Here is a 19,173-nt window from a genome sequence, read left to right as displayed (position 1 = left end):
CAATATTGAATACAGTGCCGCCTTAAGTGTGGTCCATCCACAAATCATTTGTCATCAGTCTGCAACAAACTAAGTATAAAAATGAGAGAAAGAGTTTAACAACATTTATAGCAATTTGATGCCAGCAGTGGTCTTATCTCATTGCACAGGGTGTAGACGAGTTCATATGTTGTCAAATTTGCTTGATAAGTTGCATGTGGTGTGAGGTGAGTTCCAATCATGTACAGTAGGAAAAAACATTGATCTCCATGAGTTGGAAATGAAGTAAACTTGTCCTTCACCTAAGACAGTTTGAGAAGTACTGGTTTAGTAGACATCTCAAATTCAACACATCTACTAAAAAAAGTAATGGTATTTAAAGAACATTTAATTTATATTTTTACATGCATAAGTCTTTAAATAATATAAATAAATTTTAAAAACTGTCATGCAGACAACCTTGAATCTACTCTACACATACATACATACACATATACATACATACAAGTAATACATGAATGAAAACCCACTGTAAACACTTTAAGCAATGTGAAAGTCCAGAGAGTTGAAAGGTTCTACCTCTGTTTATCACTGCTGACTTCCCCTTTCTGATTCTAATGACCATTCTAGGGTTAAGGTTTCTTCCCAGTTTAATACATGCGTTTTTAGATAGAAATTAGTAGACACAGACAATTTTAGTTTTGTTTTTTTTTTTTTTTTAAATAAATGAGGTTGCACTCATAATGCATTATTCTGTGACCCGATTTTTTTCCCACTAATATACTTGGAGACCTTTTCTGGTCAGTTCATACAGATTTGCCCCATAATAATCATAATATGCAACACTTCTAAAAATCATCCTCCTATTGTTGAACAGTCTAGTTGGTTCTAAACACTGCTACAATGAATATGCACTTCTTGATTTGCACATCGTGCATCTCTACGATACGTCTGTAGGATCTATTCCTAGAAGACAAGAGCTGAGTCAAGGGTATATACAGTTCAAAAGTTGATACTCTCAGGCTGTCTTCAAAAACTCCATACCCTTTAAATTCCAATCAACATGCATGAGTGTGACCATTTCAACACTGGAGTTTTACCAAATCTCTTAATTTTTGCCAACCTCGTGAGTGAAAATTACATCCTTTTCTGTTGTTTGAGCAAGAATTTCAGTGTTTTTGTTAGTTATCATCCCATCACTTGCCTGTTGATATACTTTCCATATTTTTCCCTTTTTGTCTCCTCAGTTGATTTGTAAAGTGATACACATACAACCAAGGGCTGTGGATTTTTAATCATTTATCTGATAGATATTGTAAATATTTTTTCCCTTTCTGCTGTCTTTGATAATAATGTTTCAATTTATTCTTAAGAAGTAAATAATATCCTAACTTTAAGTTTTATGAGTAACAAATCCCTTCAGACTCACATTGATCTGGATACATCAAGAAGCTCTGACCATTTGGTTTATAAAATAGTGAGTCCTCTCCCCTCTCCTGATGAGATGTCTTGCTGAGAGTTAATAATTACTACACATTGAGATGAATGTGGTTTCATTTATTTATTTCAGGAAGGATAAGAAGCCTTGTCACAAATAACTCTATGCTGCCTTTTGAATTCATTAAAGGCAAAAATCTGTTAATAAGTGCTCTTTTACATTCTTCCAATGGAAAATTAAACGCCCAGGGATAAATAAATGGCCTTTTTTATCATCTAATTCTATCCTGCAAATTTGAAAGCAAAATTTCCAATCCTTATAGAAATAGATATTAAGGGTTAGAACAAAGACAGCTAATACTGTTTAAAGTGTGAAAAATTATTAGTTCGCTTCTCCCTTAATCTGATCTTCTGAGTATCAAGTGAATATATGAGATATAGCGAGTTATAGTGCACTGATTTCAAACTGCTTGTCTTCAAATTCTTGCTATGCTATATGCCACCTACATAATTTTGAGCAAGTTTTCTGATCATTTTAAGTCCCACGTTTCTATTTTTAAAATAGTGAAACAATAGTTGTGAAGAAAAAAAATGACAGAAAATATCTAAACCACCTAGATATGATAAATCCTTAATAAATACAGATTAGCTATTATTATTATCATCATCATTAACTGGGGTAAATAATATTTATCTTATATCTGTAAGTACTGCTATCCTCTTTTAAGTCAAATTTGGATATCATATCACTGGCATATTTGCCAGCAGAGGATTAAAAAAATTATATGACAATGAAAATTAAAAATATACTATCATGTAGATCTTCATTTTGAATTTTTATGGTAAAATTATAGCAAAACAGGATTCATGCAAAGGCTTTAGTACCACAAACGACTTCTGAAACATAATATACTGTCTTTGTTAGCTCGTGGAGCCATCAGGTTAACAAAATAAATTAGTCGATAAAAGAAAGAAATGGATACATCAACTATACTACAGTAAAAACATTAAATAAAAAAGAATTTAGAAAATCTCCAAAGACAAAAAAGAAAGAAATGAAAAACTTTATCTGAGCCAAATTGAAAATTATAACCCAGGAACAGCCTTTCGGAAAGCTTCGAGGTCTGTTCTGCCTATGAGGTCAAAGCATAGCTATACAAGTTTTTGAGACAGAGGGTTGTACATTAAATGATGTATTACTGACAGTTACACAATCCAGATCTACGAGTACAGAGTGAGCGGCCCCAAGATTAAGAAGGAAGATTATCTCCTAAGGAATTGTGACCCTTGATGAGATTAAGAAGGAACGTTACCTCCTAAGGAGGTCCGGGGAATGCAGATGCTCATTCCGCCCCAAAGGGACGAAGGAAGCCAAGAAAAATTTTATGTTTAAATATTTCCCCTCTTGCCATAAAATATGAATTTTACTTCACCAGGTATTATAGTGTTACCATTTTAAAAATATATTTTAGTAGCCATTAAGGTTTCCAGTTCCAATATATACTGTTTAAAGCAAAAATAAATAAACTTTAAAAAATTGTATTTGTGTGTGTAACATTAGCTGAGTACCTTACTATAGTCCGGAAACTTGTGGCCCTACACTGCCTAGGGGTATTTTTTTTTTTTTCCTTGTTTTTAGCTTTTGTTTTCTCCCCTTCTTAACAAAATCAAACTGCTTGGGAGTGTAGGGATGAGAAGGAAGAGGGTAAGGTAACGAGTTTGCTGAGATAAGCGCTATAAAGTTTTAAAATCCCCCAATTTTCACTGCATTTCCACCATAAATAGCAACGTAAACATTTAAGCATAACTTCCTCTAAGAAATTTTCCTTTCATCTCCCAAATCCATGTGGAGAAGGGAGACAATAAGGATGCTTAGGAAAACTTGCCCAGACTTGCCCTCAACCTGGGAAATCTGAGTCCCGGGGCTGGAAAATCTGAAATGTAAAAGAGAAACGTGCTGGGATTGCGTGGGTAGGAGGGAAGAAACAGGATCCCACGGGACCCGGCTTTGGTCCAGGAGCGCATTCCCCCACCCCCCACTCCGCGCCGGCCGCTGGGCCGGGAAGCTCCTCCTCCCCGTTTCCTTCCTCCGCCTCAAGCTCGGTGGCCGTGGCGGGCGAAGGGCAGAACGCCGCGGTATTTTGTCCCACGCGGCGACCCCTCCTCCCGCCGGCGCTGCGGCTGCAGCGGCTGCGAGGGAGGCAGCGGAGAGCTGACGGCAGGCCACGGCTGGGCGGGCTGGAGGCCACGGGAGGTGGAGGCCCGGCCGCCTTCCCGCGGCACGGGAGCGGAGGGGAAGAGGCGGACGCCCGCCAGCCCCGCCCGGTCGCCGAGAACGTGGGGGAGGCTCCGCGCGCCGCCCGCCCCCCGGCGTCCGCAGCCCTGCTGGCCCTGCAGCCGCCGCCGCCGCCGCCGCTGCCTCCGCCTCGGGCTCCCGCCGCGGGCTCCACGGCCCCGGCCAGGGAGGGAGGGCGGCGGGTGCCGCCGGAGCCGCCAGACATGTCGGGAGGGCACTGCGGCAGCTTCGCCGCGGCGGCGGCCGGCAGCGGCGAGATCGTGCAGCTGAACGTGGGGGGAACCAGGTGAGTCGGGGAGAAGGGGCTCGGGGTGGGGGGATAGCGGGCGGGCGACCTCCGGGGGAGGCCGGGCCCCGGGGGGGCGGGATAGCGGGCGAGCATGGGCGCCGAGTCGGCGGGGAGTGCAGGGCCCTCCGGGCGGGTGCAGGTCCGCGGATCTCGAGGGGCAGGCGGCCTTGGGAATCACCGAGACCAGGGTTCATCTGGCCGCGCTGCCGCCTTACTAGAATATCAGCTACGTCCCTCCCCCTTTCTAGGGGATCAGGCCGAGAGGAACATTCTATAGCCTTCCTTACCTAACCCTGGCGCGTACTTGAGGAATTTATTTTGTGGAAGCCGGGCCTTGTGGTTTGACTGTTGCAGGTGCATCTGCCTCCCTTTCTCTTTGGTCAACAAGGTAAATCGATTTGCTCGGGCGATAACGCCTCAGTAAGGGCTGTTTGAAATCTCCAAGAATTTCGGTGGAGGGAGTGCCGTAGATGCGTGGTACGTTGTTATTTATTTTCAGAGTTTCTTGATGCGTGGCTCTGAAGGATCTGTTCAACTTGTAGGGCAGCGAGTCCAGAAACTGCAGTTTGAAGAGTTGGTTCTGGGAAGCTTTGGGTAGTGGCACCCTGTTGCGCTCTCCTAGTAAACAGACGGAAAGCTCTTCTCTGATCTCTCTTTGGCCTTCCACTCCCTTACTATGTCTTTTAATAAGCTTGTTGCGGGGTGGGGGGGAATCATACTTATGTGGATTTGCTATGGTTTATGAGTCACTCCTCTCGGAAATGGGAGTTTGCCAGCTGTTTCAAGGAAGGGGTAGTTGAGTTTTAGGCTAGGTGGGAGATAAACGATGAAGCGCCCTGGGAGGTAGTGTATTTTGCTATGCTCAATACCTAGGACTTTTTAACTAGTATTTTTAAAAATGCAGAACGGCAGCACTGTGAACCATAGTGGTAAAAATGTATAGTGTTTGAATGGTTTTCTAAGTGTGCTGGAGAATTCAACACAGGAAACAGTAATGCTTTCTCCGCTCACTCTTTTTTTCCCTCTCATCCCCCAAGAAAAACTTAATTAGTTTACAACGTTATTGCTGCTATATAGATTCCGGTTTTATGGAGGGGAAGATTGGTGTCTCCTAATGCAAGACATGGATATTTTCCTAAAATCACGTGAAAATTTTGCCGCTTTGGTAACTTATGAATGCAAAACTGGAATACCCTGCAAGAGCTGGCCTTCAGAAGAGTAGCACTATAGTCATTTAAAATCCCTGCCCTAGTTTCTAATTTCCTTGAAGTTGAGTAATTGCCACTGGGGAGAACCACCTGTGGCATAGAATTGAACTCAGCTGTGAAGTGATAGCGTGACACTCAAACGAGAGTTTCTTATGAGCAGAGAAGCACATGGTATACGTAGGGTCTAATCAAAAAAATGACCAATTTTTATCATTTATTTAACACTTAATGGATGATTCAGAAAGTAGAGAAGATGAGGTTTCATTTAGAATTGTTAATGTTATTATTTACCAGAAGAACCCTAATGAAGTGAAAGAAAACCAATGTGGCTCCATTCGTGATTAATTCTGTTACGAATGAGTATGATTTGAGGCCTCAGGAGAGAAGTCTGGGACCAGCCAGTGGGAGACAAGCTCAGCAACCTTAGACAAATTATTTTTTAGTGCTTAGTTTCCTAAAATGTGTAATGACAATAATAGTACAACCTTCCAGGATTGATAAAAAAATTTGAAGCAATAAATGGGAAATACAAGGTTAGTGGCATTATCTATCAACAGTAACTGCGGAATAAATAATTTTAACTAGATTGTTTCCAAGTAAATTTAGGAGGCAAGTAGCATGGAGTATAAATGTGGATATGTTTTGCTGAGGCCAGATTGCACGTGATCTTTTTCTTGGCATGCTGTAGATATGAGATAAAAACATAGAAAAGGCTTTTCATATATATACGTTTCAGAGAATTATGCTTGTCATATGTAATTTTAAATGTTGTAGTTTTCATGAAGTCATATTTGGAACCAGTTTTAGAGCTCTGGGATTTTCTCCCCCTATCTTCCACTTGTTTGGAGAAAAAAAAAAAATTGGTGGGGATGAGAGTCTAATCCCTTTGCCCAGAAATTCCAGATTACTAAACCCACCCCGAACTGCTGATTTTAATTGAAATTGCTAATATGACTTTAAGCAGACCTGGGTAATTTTCTAAGTAACACAAAATTTGAGTTATTTGGCAAACAATTTGCTGAATAAGCAGTGAACGTGAAAGGTCACAAGTTAGAAGTGATCCTTATTTGGAATTAATTTGATTGCCTCCAAAACACAGTGACTCATTTTTGCAGTGGATCCTTAGATATTTCAGTTTACCATATTTACTGGGTTTGCTTCTATTGATTTGACCAAGTCAGTTTCCTCTAACTAGTTGTAATCTACTTCTCATTTTTTTCTTAAGATTCTGGTAAGAAATGTGCTTGGGAAAATTTGCCATATTTTCTTGAGTAAACTGGCTCCTTTCTTAGCCTGATTAATGGGCACAGGAGCTACTTTAAAACAGTCATGTAATGCTAGAAAATGAATGTGGAGGGAAAGTAAAGGGTCTGTTGGGCTCTCTTCTGTGTGAGGACACGTGGTGATGGGGCAGCGAGTCAGAAATACATAGTGCAGTGTGATGAGTCTTAAAATGAAGATATTCAGACATCAAATGCTGGACTGGATGAGCCCTATATCGAATTCTTTGTCATGCCAGTTTACATCTGTTACTGATTGTTTTGCCTCGGTCTGTTACACGTGGCTTTGATAAAGTTCCCCTCAAATTGGTGGTAATAAGCAGACTTGATCAAATGGCAGTTAACCTCAAAACAGTGTTTACTGAGTGATTTTTGAATGAGTGAATGCAACAGTTGTGAATAGCCCAAGACTATAAAGGAAATGTTAAATGCATTATGTGCAGTGGGATTAATGTGAGCTCAGAAAGATAGTATAGGGTAGTATATTTGGAAAGCCATTAAAGAGAAGGTAGAACCTGGATGGTATCAAGAAAGATGGGCGGGGCTTCCCTGGTGGCGCAGTGGTTAAGAATCCGCCTGGCAGTGCAGGTGACACGAGTTTGAGCCCTGGTCCGGGAAGATCCCACATGCTGCGAAGCAGCTAAGCCCGTGAGCCGCAACTACTGAGCCTGCGAGCCACAACTAATGAGCACGCGCGCCTAGAGCCCATGCTGCGCAACAAGAGAAGCCACCGCAATGAGAAGCCCGTGCACCACAACGAAGAGTAGCCTCCGCTCGCTGTAACTAGACAGAGGCCACGCGCAGCAACGAAGACCCAACGCAGCCAAAAATAAATTAAAAAATAAAAACATAAATTTATGAAAAAAAGATGGGTGGAACTTAGATAATTGAACATGAGGTTGATGCAGCTGGGATGGAGATTCTGAAGTGGTGTAAGCATGGATTGTTTGGGGATATTAAGAAGTACTGTCTTATTAGAGGGGAAAACAGTTTGTGTTGGAGAGATGAAACGTGACCTGAAGATAGTATGTTATGTTGAGAATTTTAGACTTGGTGTGGTGCGCTAATTATTGATTCTTCAGTAGATTGGCATGCTAGAAAGTAGTGTTTTAGGAAGCTTTATATGTAAGCAAATTAATTATTTGATTTTGTTGACAGCTCTTGGAATAAACTTAACTCTGAATTGAAAGTAGCAAAATTTAAAGATATTAAAAGTAATGAATATAATTGATACAGCTGTAGCTATGCAGCAACTTGTAAATCATTAGCCAGTGTATTAAAGCAAGTTAACTAACATGGAAATTTCAAATCATGTCCTCTCTTATAATACCAGCTACTTTTTAATTGCAGGTTTAGTACCTCAAGACAAACACTTATGTGGATTCCAGATTCCTTTTTTTCCAGGTATTTCATATAATTCTTTAGTACCTTTTTTAAATACAGTTGATTATTTATTAAAACAGTAAAATTAAATATTTTTATGTATCGAATACAAAAGCTTAACTCTTAAAATATAATTTTTAAATTGTTATTTTACTTCGGAGATAGGATGATTCATTTGTGTTGGTCTTTGATGTTTGAAAGACTTAGAGCATTTTATTCATACTCAGATTTTAAAAACTAACTCTGTCTTAATGTTAATGACTTCTAGTTTGCTGAGTGGAAGAATTTCAACACTTCGAGATGAAACTGGTGCTGTGAGTATAACAATGTTGATGTATGTTCTAAATTAGATCAAAAAATGCTTATAATGTTTGATCCTTATACTCTAAGAAGACAGGGAAACTACTCTTTTAATAACTACTAAATGAAAGTATATGTACTTAAAGATTTTGATTTCTTGTCATGAATAGTGTTTCTGTAATTATAGAAGAGAACTTGAAACTGGGAATACTGCATATAGCAATTTAAGTAATGATGATTAGAGAGATTGTAGGATCTGAGCTTACATTGTCAATAGAGGAAATATTTCTTTTAATCAGTAATTGAAACTCGAACAGTAAATAGATGAATGTAAATACTAAAATATTTCAATATTGGTAAGATGTTGCAAAAAGTTCTACAATTTTTTATTTTGGAGAATAACCTTATGAACTTGTGCAGCAATGGTGGAGTAAGGGTAGTAAAGAACTATTAAATTTCAGTTGAAAAAATTGGTTTATAAATTTAAAAAGCAGTTGTAATATGAACAATAGCATGTAAAGTAAATGTCTAGGGCTCACAAAAGCAAGTAAGACTTTCATTTGGGAGGCAACAAAGTGACCAGAGGTGTTTATTTGCTGTGATGAGATTTGCAGATGGAATAAAGCAGCACAAGTAGATATGTCCATGTGAGGTTAGAAAAAGGACATCAGTAATTAGATCTCTACAAATCTGTGGTGTTTTCTTCAACTTCTGATTGATTCTAATAAAAACAAAAGCAAGAATTTATGAAGCCAGAAGAACTTCATTCACTGTATATAGTAACTGAATATAATATAAAAAGGTTTATTATTTGCTACCATTCTGCTGTGTAATTGACTTACATAAGCTTTAAAAGGTGTTCAATTTTATGGTTAGAGCTTTTGTAATTGGTTCAGAATAGTGTTGGCATACATTCCTGTAAAAAGTTATCAATTATGTATTTCATATTTTTTAAGCATTTTATTTTCCCCATATGTATTCTATGGTGCTGTGTTTTTTATTTAAAAAAATTTTGTTGTTGTTGTCACCCTCCCCTTCACCCTACACCCAGCCCTTGAGGAAATTGAGATAGTCGTATGTAAAAGTGTTGCTGTTTTCCAGTTTAGACAGCAGTGTGCAGTTTTACTTTTCTTGATTGCCTGGTGTGTGTTATAAAAGTACATTGTTGTTTTAATTATTCACTTATGAATCACAAATTATGTAAATCACAATCACTGTCACCAATAATTAGTGATCAGATGATGTAAGAAAGTATTATTCATGCATAATGTTTTCGAAGTATTTATTGAATTCTAGAATATTTCAGATAAAAATTTTCCCTTTGGTGTCCCTTTCACCAAATATATCAATTAAATAGAAATGCGAAAGTGGACTTATTTGATACCATTTTTCCTGCACCTTAAAATATAATCAATCTAACAGCAGCTTTTCAGGTGGAGAAAAGACACCACTACTACCACATAAATGCACACGGTTATAACTACGTATCAATTTTAGAAACATTAAAATTTAATAAGAGTGGAGTCAAGGAAATATAGTATTTAAATAATTCAGTTTTTGTTCCCTAAGTCAGTGTTACAGATATTAAAGTTAGAAGTTTAATTTATAATTTGGAAGTAAAATTTGTAATTCTTTATTTACAGATATTTATTGATAGAGATCCAGCAGCGTTTGCACCCATTTTAAATTTTCTTCGGACAAAAGAACTAGACTTAAGGTAAGAAATGTACTTTTTTAAAGTAAATTTTTTATTCAAAGGTATGGTTTTGGGTATATTTTATGAAGAAAAGTTTTTTTCCCTGCCCCAAGATTATTTTTGTTTAAAAGTTTCATCAGAATTAAACTGTCATAGATACAGGCCACCATCATCCCTTCCTCTGGGTTACTCTGATAGCTTTCTTACCAATTTGCCTGTCTTCATTCTTATATCCCTTCAATTCATTTTTCACACTGTAGCCACAATTAACTTCTGAAAATGTAAATCTAATCTGGTTATTCCTCTGCTTAAAACTCTTACGTGTTACTGGATTAATGGCTAAGGATTTTGGACTTCCTGTTGTTTCTTAAGGCTCTCTCTAATCTAGCTCCTGCTTGATTTCTGTTGCTTCAACACTTTCAACTCTTTCTGCTCTCAGCTTGATTCTGATCATTTCAATGATCCCTGCTGTGTCTGCCTGATGCAGGTGTTCAGAGTTTCCTGTACTGCCACTACCCCAGTAGTCTATCTTCCATTAGACTTTAAATTCTAAAAGGACAAGTTGTTTACTGTATACCTGTAGGATCGAGCATTGTGCTTGACGCATAGCGATATTTTTCTTTGGTGGGTAAATGAATGACCATTTAAACTATTTCTTCAACTTTGCCATAGACTACAATCTACAATGGAAGCTACAATCTAATTTGTATTTTATTGTTTTATTTCGTATATTCCTAATGAACTTTCACTTAAGGACTTATTAATACTTTTTGAGATAACACCTTTTAGAATTCTAATTGTTTCTTTAAGCTGCTGCTTTATAATATTATATAATTTGGGGCTTATATTTACTAGAATATGCGCTCCTTGAAAGCAAAGATTTTTTTGTTTGGTTTGTTCCTTGCTGTATTCCCAGTGTTGTTAAAACGGCACGTATAGTAGCTGCTCAATAGATATTTATTGAATGAATAAAAGAGTTTGTTGGGGCTTTTTGTTTGTCTATTTCTTGGCCTGGGGTGGAAGTGGGAAGTATATTACTAACTACTTACTTCTGGGGTAAAATTATTTTTAGCATTTGATTAAAGCCTAAATTTACTCCTAGTCAGTGTCCTTGTGACTAATCCACGACTAAATCACCCATGAAAGGCAGAAATATAATAGTTTAAATATTTGTATTCACTGCTTTTCTTTCAACTTGCTTCTTTATTTCATTTAGGGAAGCCTAGCAAACTTAAGTTCTCTGAGTAGTACCTTCTAAAAGGAGGTGGGAAGGAATTGAAAAAAGAATACTATGTTCTACTTCTGTTTTTTGCATAAAATTCTTGTATTGCACGTATCACACTGTATTATCATTATCATATTTGTCTGTCTTCCCCAGACAAATAATTAGCCAGTGCTACTGTACTGTTAACACAAGTAGTTTTGAAATAGAATAAGAAAGTTTTAACTGTTCTTATTAAACTAATTACAACCAATTTCACAAATAAAAGCAATTTAATATCGCAATTACACGTGTTCATTAGGCCTACGGAATTTTTTTTGTCTGTTGTTTTTTAAGACTTCTTTTTTTAATAGCAGTTTCAGGTTTACAACAAAATTGAGAGGGAGGTACAGAGATTTCCCATGTGCCCCCTGCCTTCATTATCAACCTCCTCCACTGTTAACATCATTTACCAGAATGATACACTTTTTTTTTTTTTTACAATTGATGTGAACCTACATTGACATCATAGTCACCCAAAGTCCATAGTTTACCTTTGGTTCACTTGGTGTTGTACATTTTATGAGTTAGCACAAATGTATAATGACACGTGTTCATCTTTATAATACTGTACAAAGTATTATTTCCATAATTTGGCCTTCTCCAGAATGTCATATTTGGAATCACACAGTATGTAGCCTTTCCTGATTGGCTTCTTTCACTTAATATTATGCAGTTAAGTTTCCTCCATGTCTATTCATGTTATTTCTTTTTAATGCTGATAGTATTTCATTAGCTGAATATACCAGTTTATTTTTCCACTCACCTGCTAAAGAGGACATTTTGGTTGCTTCCAAGTTTTGGCTGTTAGGAATAAAGCTGCTGTAAAACCATCCATGTGCAGGTTTTCGTGTGGTCGTAAGTTTTCAACTCCTTTGGGTAAATACCAAGCAGTGCAGTTGCTGGATCGTATGGTAAGAGTTTTATAGGACCCTCAGACTGTCTTTCAGAGTGGCTGTAGCATTTTGCTTTCCCACCAGCAGTGTATGACAGTTCTTACTGCTTCACATCCTTGCCAGCATTTGGTGTTAGGATTCTGGATTTTGGCCATGTTAACTAATGTGTAGTGGAAACTCATTGTTTTAATTTGCATTTGCTTAATGACATGATGTGGAGCATCTTTTCATAGGCTTATTTGCTACTTCTGTATCTTCCTCGGTTAAGGTCTTTGGCCCATTTTTTAATTGAATTTGTTTCCTTATTGTTGAGTTTTAAGAGTTCTTTGTATATTTTGGATAACAGTCCCTTATCAAATTTGTCTTCTGCAAATATTTTCTCTCATTCTGTGGCTTGTCTTATTTCCTTGACATTGTCTTTCGTGGAGCAGAAGTTTTTAATTTTCATGAAATCTAGCTTATCCTTATTCCTCTCATGGATTATGTCTTTTGGTTGTATCTAAAAAGGTATCACCATACCCACTGTCACTGAGGTTTTCTCCTAAATGTTATCTTCTTTGAGCTTTTTAGTTTTGCATTTTACCTTTAGGTCTGTGAATCATTTTGAGTTAATTTTTGTGAAGGGTGTAAGGTCTGTGTTTAGACTAATTTCTCGCTCTTTTTTTTGCATGCAGATGTCCAGTTGTTTCAGCACCATTTGTTACTCCATTGTTTTGCCTTTGCTCCTTTGTCATAGATCAGTTGACTATGTGTATGGGATCTATTTCTGGGCTTTCTGTTCTATTCCATTGATCTGTTGTTGATTCTTTTCACCAGTACTGTGCTATCTTGATTTTTCTAGCTTTATAATAAAGCTTGAAGTTGGGTAGTGGTAGTGCTCTAACTTTGTTCTTCTCCTTCAGTATTGTGTTGGCTATTCTGGATCTTTTGCCTTTCCATGTAAACTTTATAATCAATTTGTTGATATCCATAAAATAACTAGCTAGACTTTTGAATAGGATTACATTGAATCAGATCAAATTGGGAAGAACTAATGTCTTAACAATACTACGTCTTCCTATCCATGAACTAGGAATATCTGTCCATTTTTTCAGTTCTTTGATTTCAGTCGTCAGAGTTTTGTAGTTTTCTTCATATAGATTTTGTATATATTTTGTTAGATTTATACCTAAGTATTTCTTTTTTGGGGGTATTAATGTAAATGGTATTGTGTTTTTAATTTCAAGTTTCTCTTGTTCACCGTTGGTATATTGAAAAGCAATCGACTTTTGTACATTAACCTTGTATTCTGCAACCTTGCTATAATTGCTTATTAGTTCCAGGAGTTTTTTGTCCATTCCTTTGGATTTTCTATATAGACAATCATGTCATCTGTGATCATCAGTTTTATATATTTCTTCCCAATCTGTATGCCTTTTCTTTTCTTTTCTTGACTTGTGTAAATAAGGATTTCCAGTATGAAGTTGAAAAGGAGTGGTGAGAGGGACTATCCTTGTCTTGTAACCAGATGTTAGTGGGAAGTTTCAAATTTCTTACCATTAAATATGATGCTAGCTATAGGATTTTTTTTTAAATAGTCTTATCAAGTTGAGAAAGTTCCCCTCTATTCCTAGTTTACTGAGACTTTTTACTATGGATGGGTGTTGGATTTTGTCACACGCTTTTTTTGCACCTATTGATATGATCATGTGAGTCTGTTGATGTGATAGATTACATTAATTGATTTTAGAATATTGAACCAGCCTTGCGTACCTGAGATAAAACCCACTTGGTTGTAGTGTATATTTCTTTTTAGACATTGTTGGATTCGGTTTGCTAATATTTTGTTGAGAATTTTTGCATCTGTGTTCATGAGAGATATTGGTCTGTAGTTTTCTTGTAATGTCTTTGTCTGGTTTTGGTATTAAAGTAGTGAGGGCCTTATAAAATGAGTTAGGAAGTGTTCTCTCTGCTTCTTTCTCTGAAAGAGAGTGTAGAGGATTGGTCTAATTTCTTCCTTCAGTGTCTGGTGGCATTCACCAGTGAATCCTGGGCACGGTGCTTTCTGTGTTAGAAGGTTATTGTTGATTCAGTTTCTTTAATACATGTAGACCGATTGAGATGGATCGTCTTTCTTGTGTGAGCTCTGGCAGATGGTGTCTTTCAAGCAATTGTCCATTTCACCTAGGCTATCAAGTTTGTAGGCATAGAGTTGTTCATAGTATTCCTTTATTCTTTTAATTTTCATGGAATTTGCAGTGATGTCCCCTCTTTTTTCTGCCCAGGCAATATTTTTAAAGTAAGAACAGATTATAACTGAAACCTAAAATGAATCATTTTAAACTCTTAAGCTTCTATTTTTTTTTTTTTTACTTCTTATTTTCATATTACTTTCTTGTAACATCTTTGTCTGGGTAACAGCCCTTCTTAAGGCTGATCTTTGTTTTCCTCCGCCTTCTGTTTTGCTTTTGTTTTTGGTTTCTGTTGAGAAGAGTCATTTATCTGAATTTATTTGTTCAATAAATATGGATTGCATAACAATTACATACAAGCACTGTGGTAGGCCCTGCATGAGGCATACAAACATGGATCAGAGGAGAACATGCTTGCAGGGAGCTTATAGGATAATTGGGGAGGTTAAAATATGTATGGAAATTATGGTTAAAAGCAATTAATACCATAGGAATGATTTCCACTCTTGTTTGCCTTATTAGATACTTCTGATAATTACTTGTATTAACACTATAAAGCCCTAATCTCTCATTTAGTCATCCAATTCATCTATATATAAATGGTTTTTTTAGTAAGAAAACGTTCTTGGTGGTGTGCAGTTTTTTTATCTATACTTCTTCAAATAATTAAGGATCTTAGGAAAAAAGTAAGTTTTAAAGCCCTATGACTTTGTTCATTAAGAACCTAGTACTTTTTCTTTTTGCTTCAGATGATAATCCGAGTTGCCAGTGTTAGAGGACTTACATCATTCATTGGTTTCTTTGTAGGGGAGTGAGTATTAATGTTCTCAGGCATGAAGCAGAATTTTATGGAATCACTCCATTAGGTATGTATTCTAGTATTTTATATTTATGATTTGACCCTTTGAGCACTAAACTTGCCCAAATGAAATCTGTTTTATATCAGGTTCTAATTTTTGATGGACTACTCAGTGCTTGCTTTTTGTGGATTTTCATAGTAAAAAGGTGTTGTCAGCTGATTTAACTTAAACATTTTCCTTTTCTTTCCTTATCCTCTTTAACTAGAGAAAATAAAAGTGGAGTACTATTTTTGTGTTTGCATGTACTCTTGACAAGTTTGCTTTGAAATGTTTTTAGTAAGAAGGCTTCTCTTATGTGAAGAACTGGAGCGTTCATCTTGTGGCAGTGTCCTTTTTCATGGTTACTTGCCTCCACCAGGTACTTCTGCTTTATTTATTTAGTTCTTTTTTTTAAGTCTTTTTATCATTAAGTAAGTACAGATGTGTGAGTAGGAAAATCTGTTTCTTGATTATTGAGTTTCCTTTGTAAATCTACTAGAAAAAGTGAGAACCTTAATATTAACAGAAGTTAAGTCATACTGTGTATTAGGGTAGGGATTTGCCAAACTTTTTCTGTAAAGGGCCAGATGGGTTTGTGAGCTAAAAGATCTCTGTGGCAACTCTTCAGCTCTGCCATAAACGCTACAGAAATGCATGGGTGAGACTGTGTCTAATAACAGCTTTATTTACGTAAAGAGCCATCAGGCTGGACTTGACCATGGCCAGATTTGCTGACTCCCGTGTTTGAGAATTGGTTGTTGATCTCCTTTGTGGAACCCCAGGAGTTTTTAGAGATTTAGCAGTGTACAGGCAGAGGAGTGTGAGGTGCATGTCATCTCTGCCCCTCTTCAGTGAGTTAGAAGAGTTCGGTCTTCACCTGTGTTGTAGCAGTCTTTTGAACAAGATTTCATTTTGAAAAAGGCTCTCCTGCCAAATAAGAGATGTTTGAAAGTATAAGGCAATTCAGCTGTAGAGCGGTTTAAATTAGTAAATAGTACCTAACGCATAGTAACTGTTCCATAAATGTGAAGACTAGTGACAGAATGAATGAGTTAGTGATTGATTTGGTAACCTAGAGCTAGGTAAATACAGAGTATAATATGATAAGTCTTAGTCTTACTTTTTATATATATAACATAAGTATCAAATCTGTTGAATGAATTTTATTTTTAAAAAATCTCGTCTTGTTTTCTATGGTAGTTAATTATTTGCAGTAAATTGGTATATTGGAAGATAAATTTTGGCTATAATGAAATTCACATTTGTTTGTTTCTTAGCCATAATGTGAAATTTTAAATTTTTGGTAAGTGAACTTAGAAATAAACTTATCTTTTTCTTTCCTTTTATAGGTATTCCTAGTCGTAAAATACACAACACTACTAGATCCTCTGCTGATTCTAGAAATGGACTAAATTTTACAGAAGGTGAAGCTCGAGGAAATGGTACACAGCCTGTTCTCTCTGGAGCTGGGGAAGAGACTGTTAGGCTAGGTAAGCAAAGAGTACATAAATTTTAAAAGTACGTATGTTTTTAGTTCTAGATGATATTGAGTAATTATTTTTAAAGATGTGATTTTTGCTTTGTCTCTTTTTAATCTAGATCTACCATTTATATCTTGAAGAATCTCACTTAACATAATTTTTATTTAGAAAGTTCATGATCTTCTGTTAGCTCTAAATCTTTAGAACAGAGGTTGGCAGACTTTTTCTGGAAAGGGCCAGACAGCGAACCTGTTGGGCTTCATGAGCTGAAGGGTCTCTGTTGGAACTGCTCAGCTTTCATTGTGGCACGAAAGCAGCGATGACGGTGTATGCACAGATGTGAATGGCTGTGTTCCAACAAAGCTTTCTTTATCAAAAGAGGTAGCGGACTGGAATTGGCCTGTTAGTCATAGTTTTGCCAACTCCTTCTTTAGAACGTAAAAGATTTCTTTTGCTAATACCAACAGGATTTCCTGTGGATCCACGAAAGGTACTAATAGTAGCTGGCCATCACAACTGGATTGTAGCTGCATATGCCCATTTTGCTGTGTGTTACAGGTATTGTATAATTAATAATGGTTTGCTTTTTATTTTGGGGGGTATTTTTTAATATTGTGATTTTATTTTTATAGATTTAAGAGCTATTTATTTTAGTCATCAAATATTTTTCCTTCATATTTTGCCCACTTCTGTATCTCCTGATTAGATTTAGTTTGCTTTTATTCTCACAACTAATTTGGTGAATATTATTGATAGCCTTAGTATGTCTTATATATTGCATATACAGTGTGAACTGTGATATAACTGAGATATCTTGAAGTTACACCTTCTTGCTTAGTATATCCAGCTTCTGAATCATTTAACTATTGTATTAAATGATGAGGCAGGATTGTTAATGTGAGCCCTGTGTTTTTTGTCTGTAATGATTGAGTCTTTTGTACTCTACGGTAGGGGAGAATAGGACCCTACATTGGTCATGACTGCCATATGGTTGGGAGCGAGGTGAAGCAGGACAGTTGTAGGCAGAAGTGATGTAGTTTAACATCTATAGTGTGTGAGCTTTACACAGAGGTAGTTTGGTTTTACTAATTCTTGCATTCTCAGTAACTAACAGGGAACAAGGAAAAGTGTACACCAGTGATTTCTCTTTTTCAGTTGGAAAAAAGGTAGGATTATTAGTTCAAAATCACTGTATGCAGTGAGAAATGTTGATGACAGGAAATGGCGTAGAAGAACAAAAATGGTTAGGATATACTAACTTAGACTATGATCCTATTGAATTTAATTGCCAAAATATCAAAAAACATATAAATATTTTGTCACTATTGAATTTAGTTAAGAAAAAGTAGCCACAATAGATTAAAAATATTTAAAATGTCTTCTGACGTTTACAGATACATTTAAAGGATCCCAGATGTATTGAATAAAAGAAAAAACCCCTCAGTTTATGAGAGATTTGCCATATGTGTTAAAGGAAAAAAAAAAGACCTTGTATCAGTAATCTGCACTTTATATTTTCATTGCAGTAGAGATTTGGTGCACACTTTTCATTTTGAGAGCGTTCTATTGATATGTATTTTTAATATTATTTATTGAGTAGTATGAAAAATATTTTTTGGATGATTTCTTTCAGGGATGATTTTATATGAAGCAAAACTGATTTGAAAAAGGGATTTTCTTTTTTTTTTTTTTTTTTTTTTGCGGTACGCAGGCCTCTCACTGTTGTGGCCTCTCCCGTTGCGGCCTCTCCTGTTGCGGAGCACAGGCTCCGGACGCGCAGGCTCAGCGGCCATGGCTCATGGGCCCAGCCCACTCTGCGGCACGTGGGGTCTTCCCTCACCGGTTCACGATCCCGTGTCCCCTGCATCGGCAGGCGGACTCTCAACCACTGCGCCACCAGGGAAAGCCCGATTTTTTTTTTTTCAAGAGTGTTGTTTTGAACTTACCAGCTTATGGACCTAAATTGAGAAATGGTTTTAGATTTTGCTTTGTTTGTTTAAATATTATGTACATTTTTTTGATAGGGGATTCCAAAGGAGTTAGTTGTATAACGATTATACCAAGTTATCCAGGTGTAACAGCATCATTTTGTTACTGCACAGCAGTGCTAAAGATTGTGACTTGCCAGACAGGGACACATGGTATTGCACAAAATTTCACTCATTGAGTGAGTAATGTAAGAAAGATGATGCTGTTACATATTCCATTCTTTGTTTTTGCTTTTGACCATGACTTTTCTTTGCTTTCACTGAGTGTTGATTTCAGAGCAGTATGCCCATGCAAAGTGACAAAGGGAAAGAATTAAGGACATATTAGATTTTCTCATGTACAGTTAAATCACTCAACACAATGCCAATAAAAAGATTCCAGAAGAAAGGAAAATATTCAAATTATTTTAAGTGTAATCATTTTAATAAATTGTTTTTCCACAGCTTTTTATATCAATAAATTTAAAACCTTAAAAAAGGAAAGAGTAGCACAGTGAAATATTTTTCACCTATATTCATTAATTTTCTACCTTGTTAGGTTTTACTTCTATATTTCTTTTTTCTTGCTCAGTTTACAACCTGTCACTTGTATTAATGAAGAGTATTTGTGTAGATTGTTTCCCTTTTGGAGGTTATATTACACTTTAGATCTTTAATCCATGTGGAATT

At 36.7% G+C, this 19,173-nt stretch overlaps 1 protein-coding gene across 3 annotated transcripts in view; it reads left to right on the top strand.

Annotated features, from left to right (window-relative positions):
• The first annotated feature begins 3,817 nt into the window (after nt 1–3,817).
• Nucleotides 3,818–19,173, top strand: part of KCTD3 (potassium channel tetramerization domain containing 3) — a 70,434-nt gene continuing 55,078 nt past the window's right edge. Inside the window, exons 1-8 of one of the 3 annotated variants that reach the window (XM_067729756.1) lie at nt 3,818–3,998; nt 7,840–7,893; nt 8,141–8,186; nt 9,816–9,889; nt 15,004–15,062; nt 15,334–15,414; nt 16,385–16,525; nt 16,981–17,074. In XM_067729756.1, coding sequence (XP_067585857.1) covers nt 3,916–3,998; nt 7,840–7,893; nt 8,141–8,186; nt 9,816–9,889; nt 15,004–15,062; nt 15,334–15,414; nt 16,385–16,525; nt 16,981–17,074 — 632 coding nt within the window. In that variant the 5' untranslated portion in view covers nt 3,818–3,915. The remainder of the gene's footprint in view (nt 3,999–7,839; nt 7,894–8,140; nt 8,187–9,815; nt 9,890–15,003; nt 15,063–15,333; nt 15,415–16,384; nt 16,526–16,980; nt 17,075–19,173) is intronic. The other 2 variants (XM_067729754.1, XM_067729755.1) reach the window with 2 other exon arrangements.

Source organism: Pseudorca crassidens, chromosome 2, assembly GCF_039906515.1.
Source record: "Pseudorca crassidens isolate mPseCra1 chromosome 2, mPseCra1.hap1, whole genome shotgun sequence".
Taxonomy (NCBI): Eukaryota; Metazoa; Chordata; class Mammalia; order Artiodactyla; family Delphinidae; genus Pseudorca; species Pseudorca crassidens.
The sequence above is the reverse complement of the archived record's forward strand: the minus strand, read 5'-3'. Positions and strand labels throughout refer to the sequence as shown.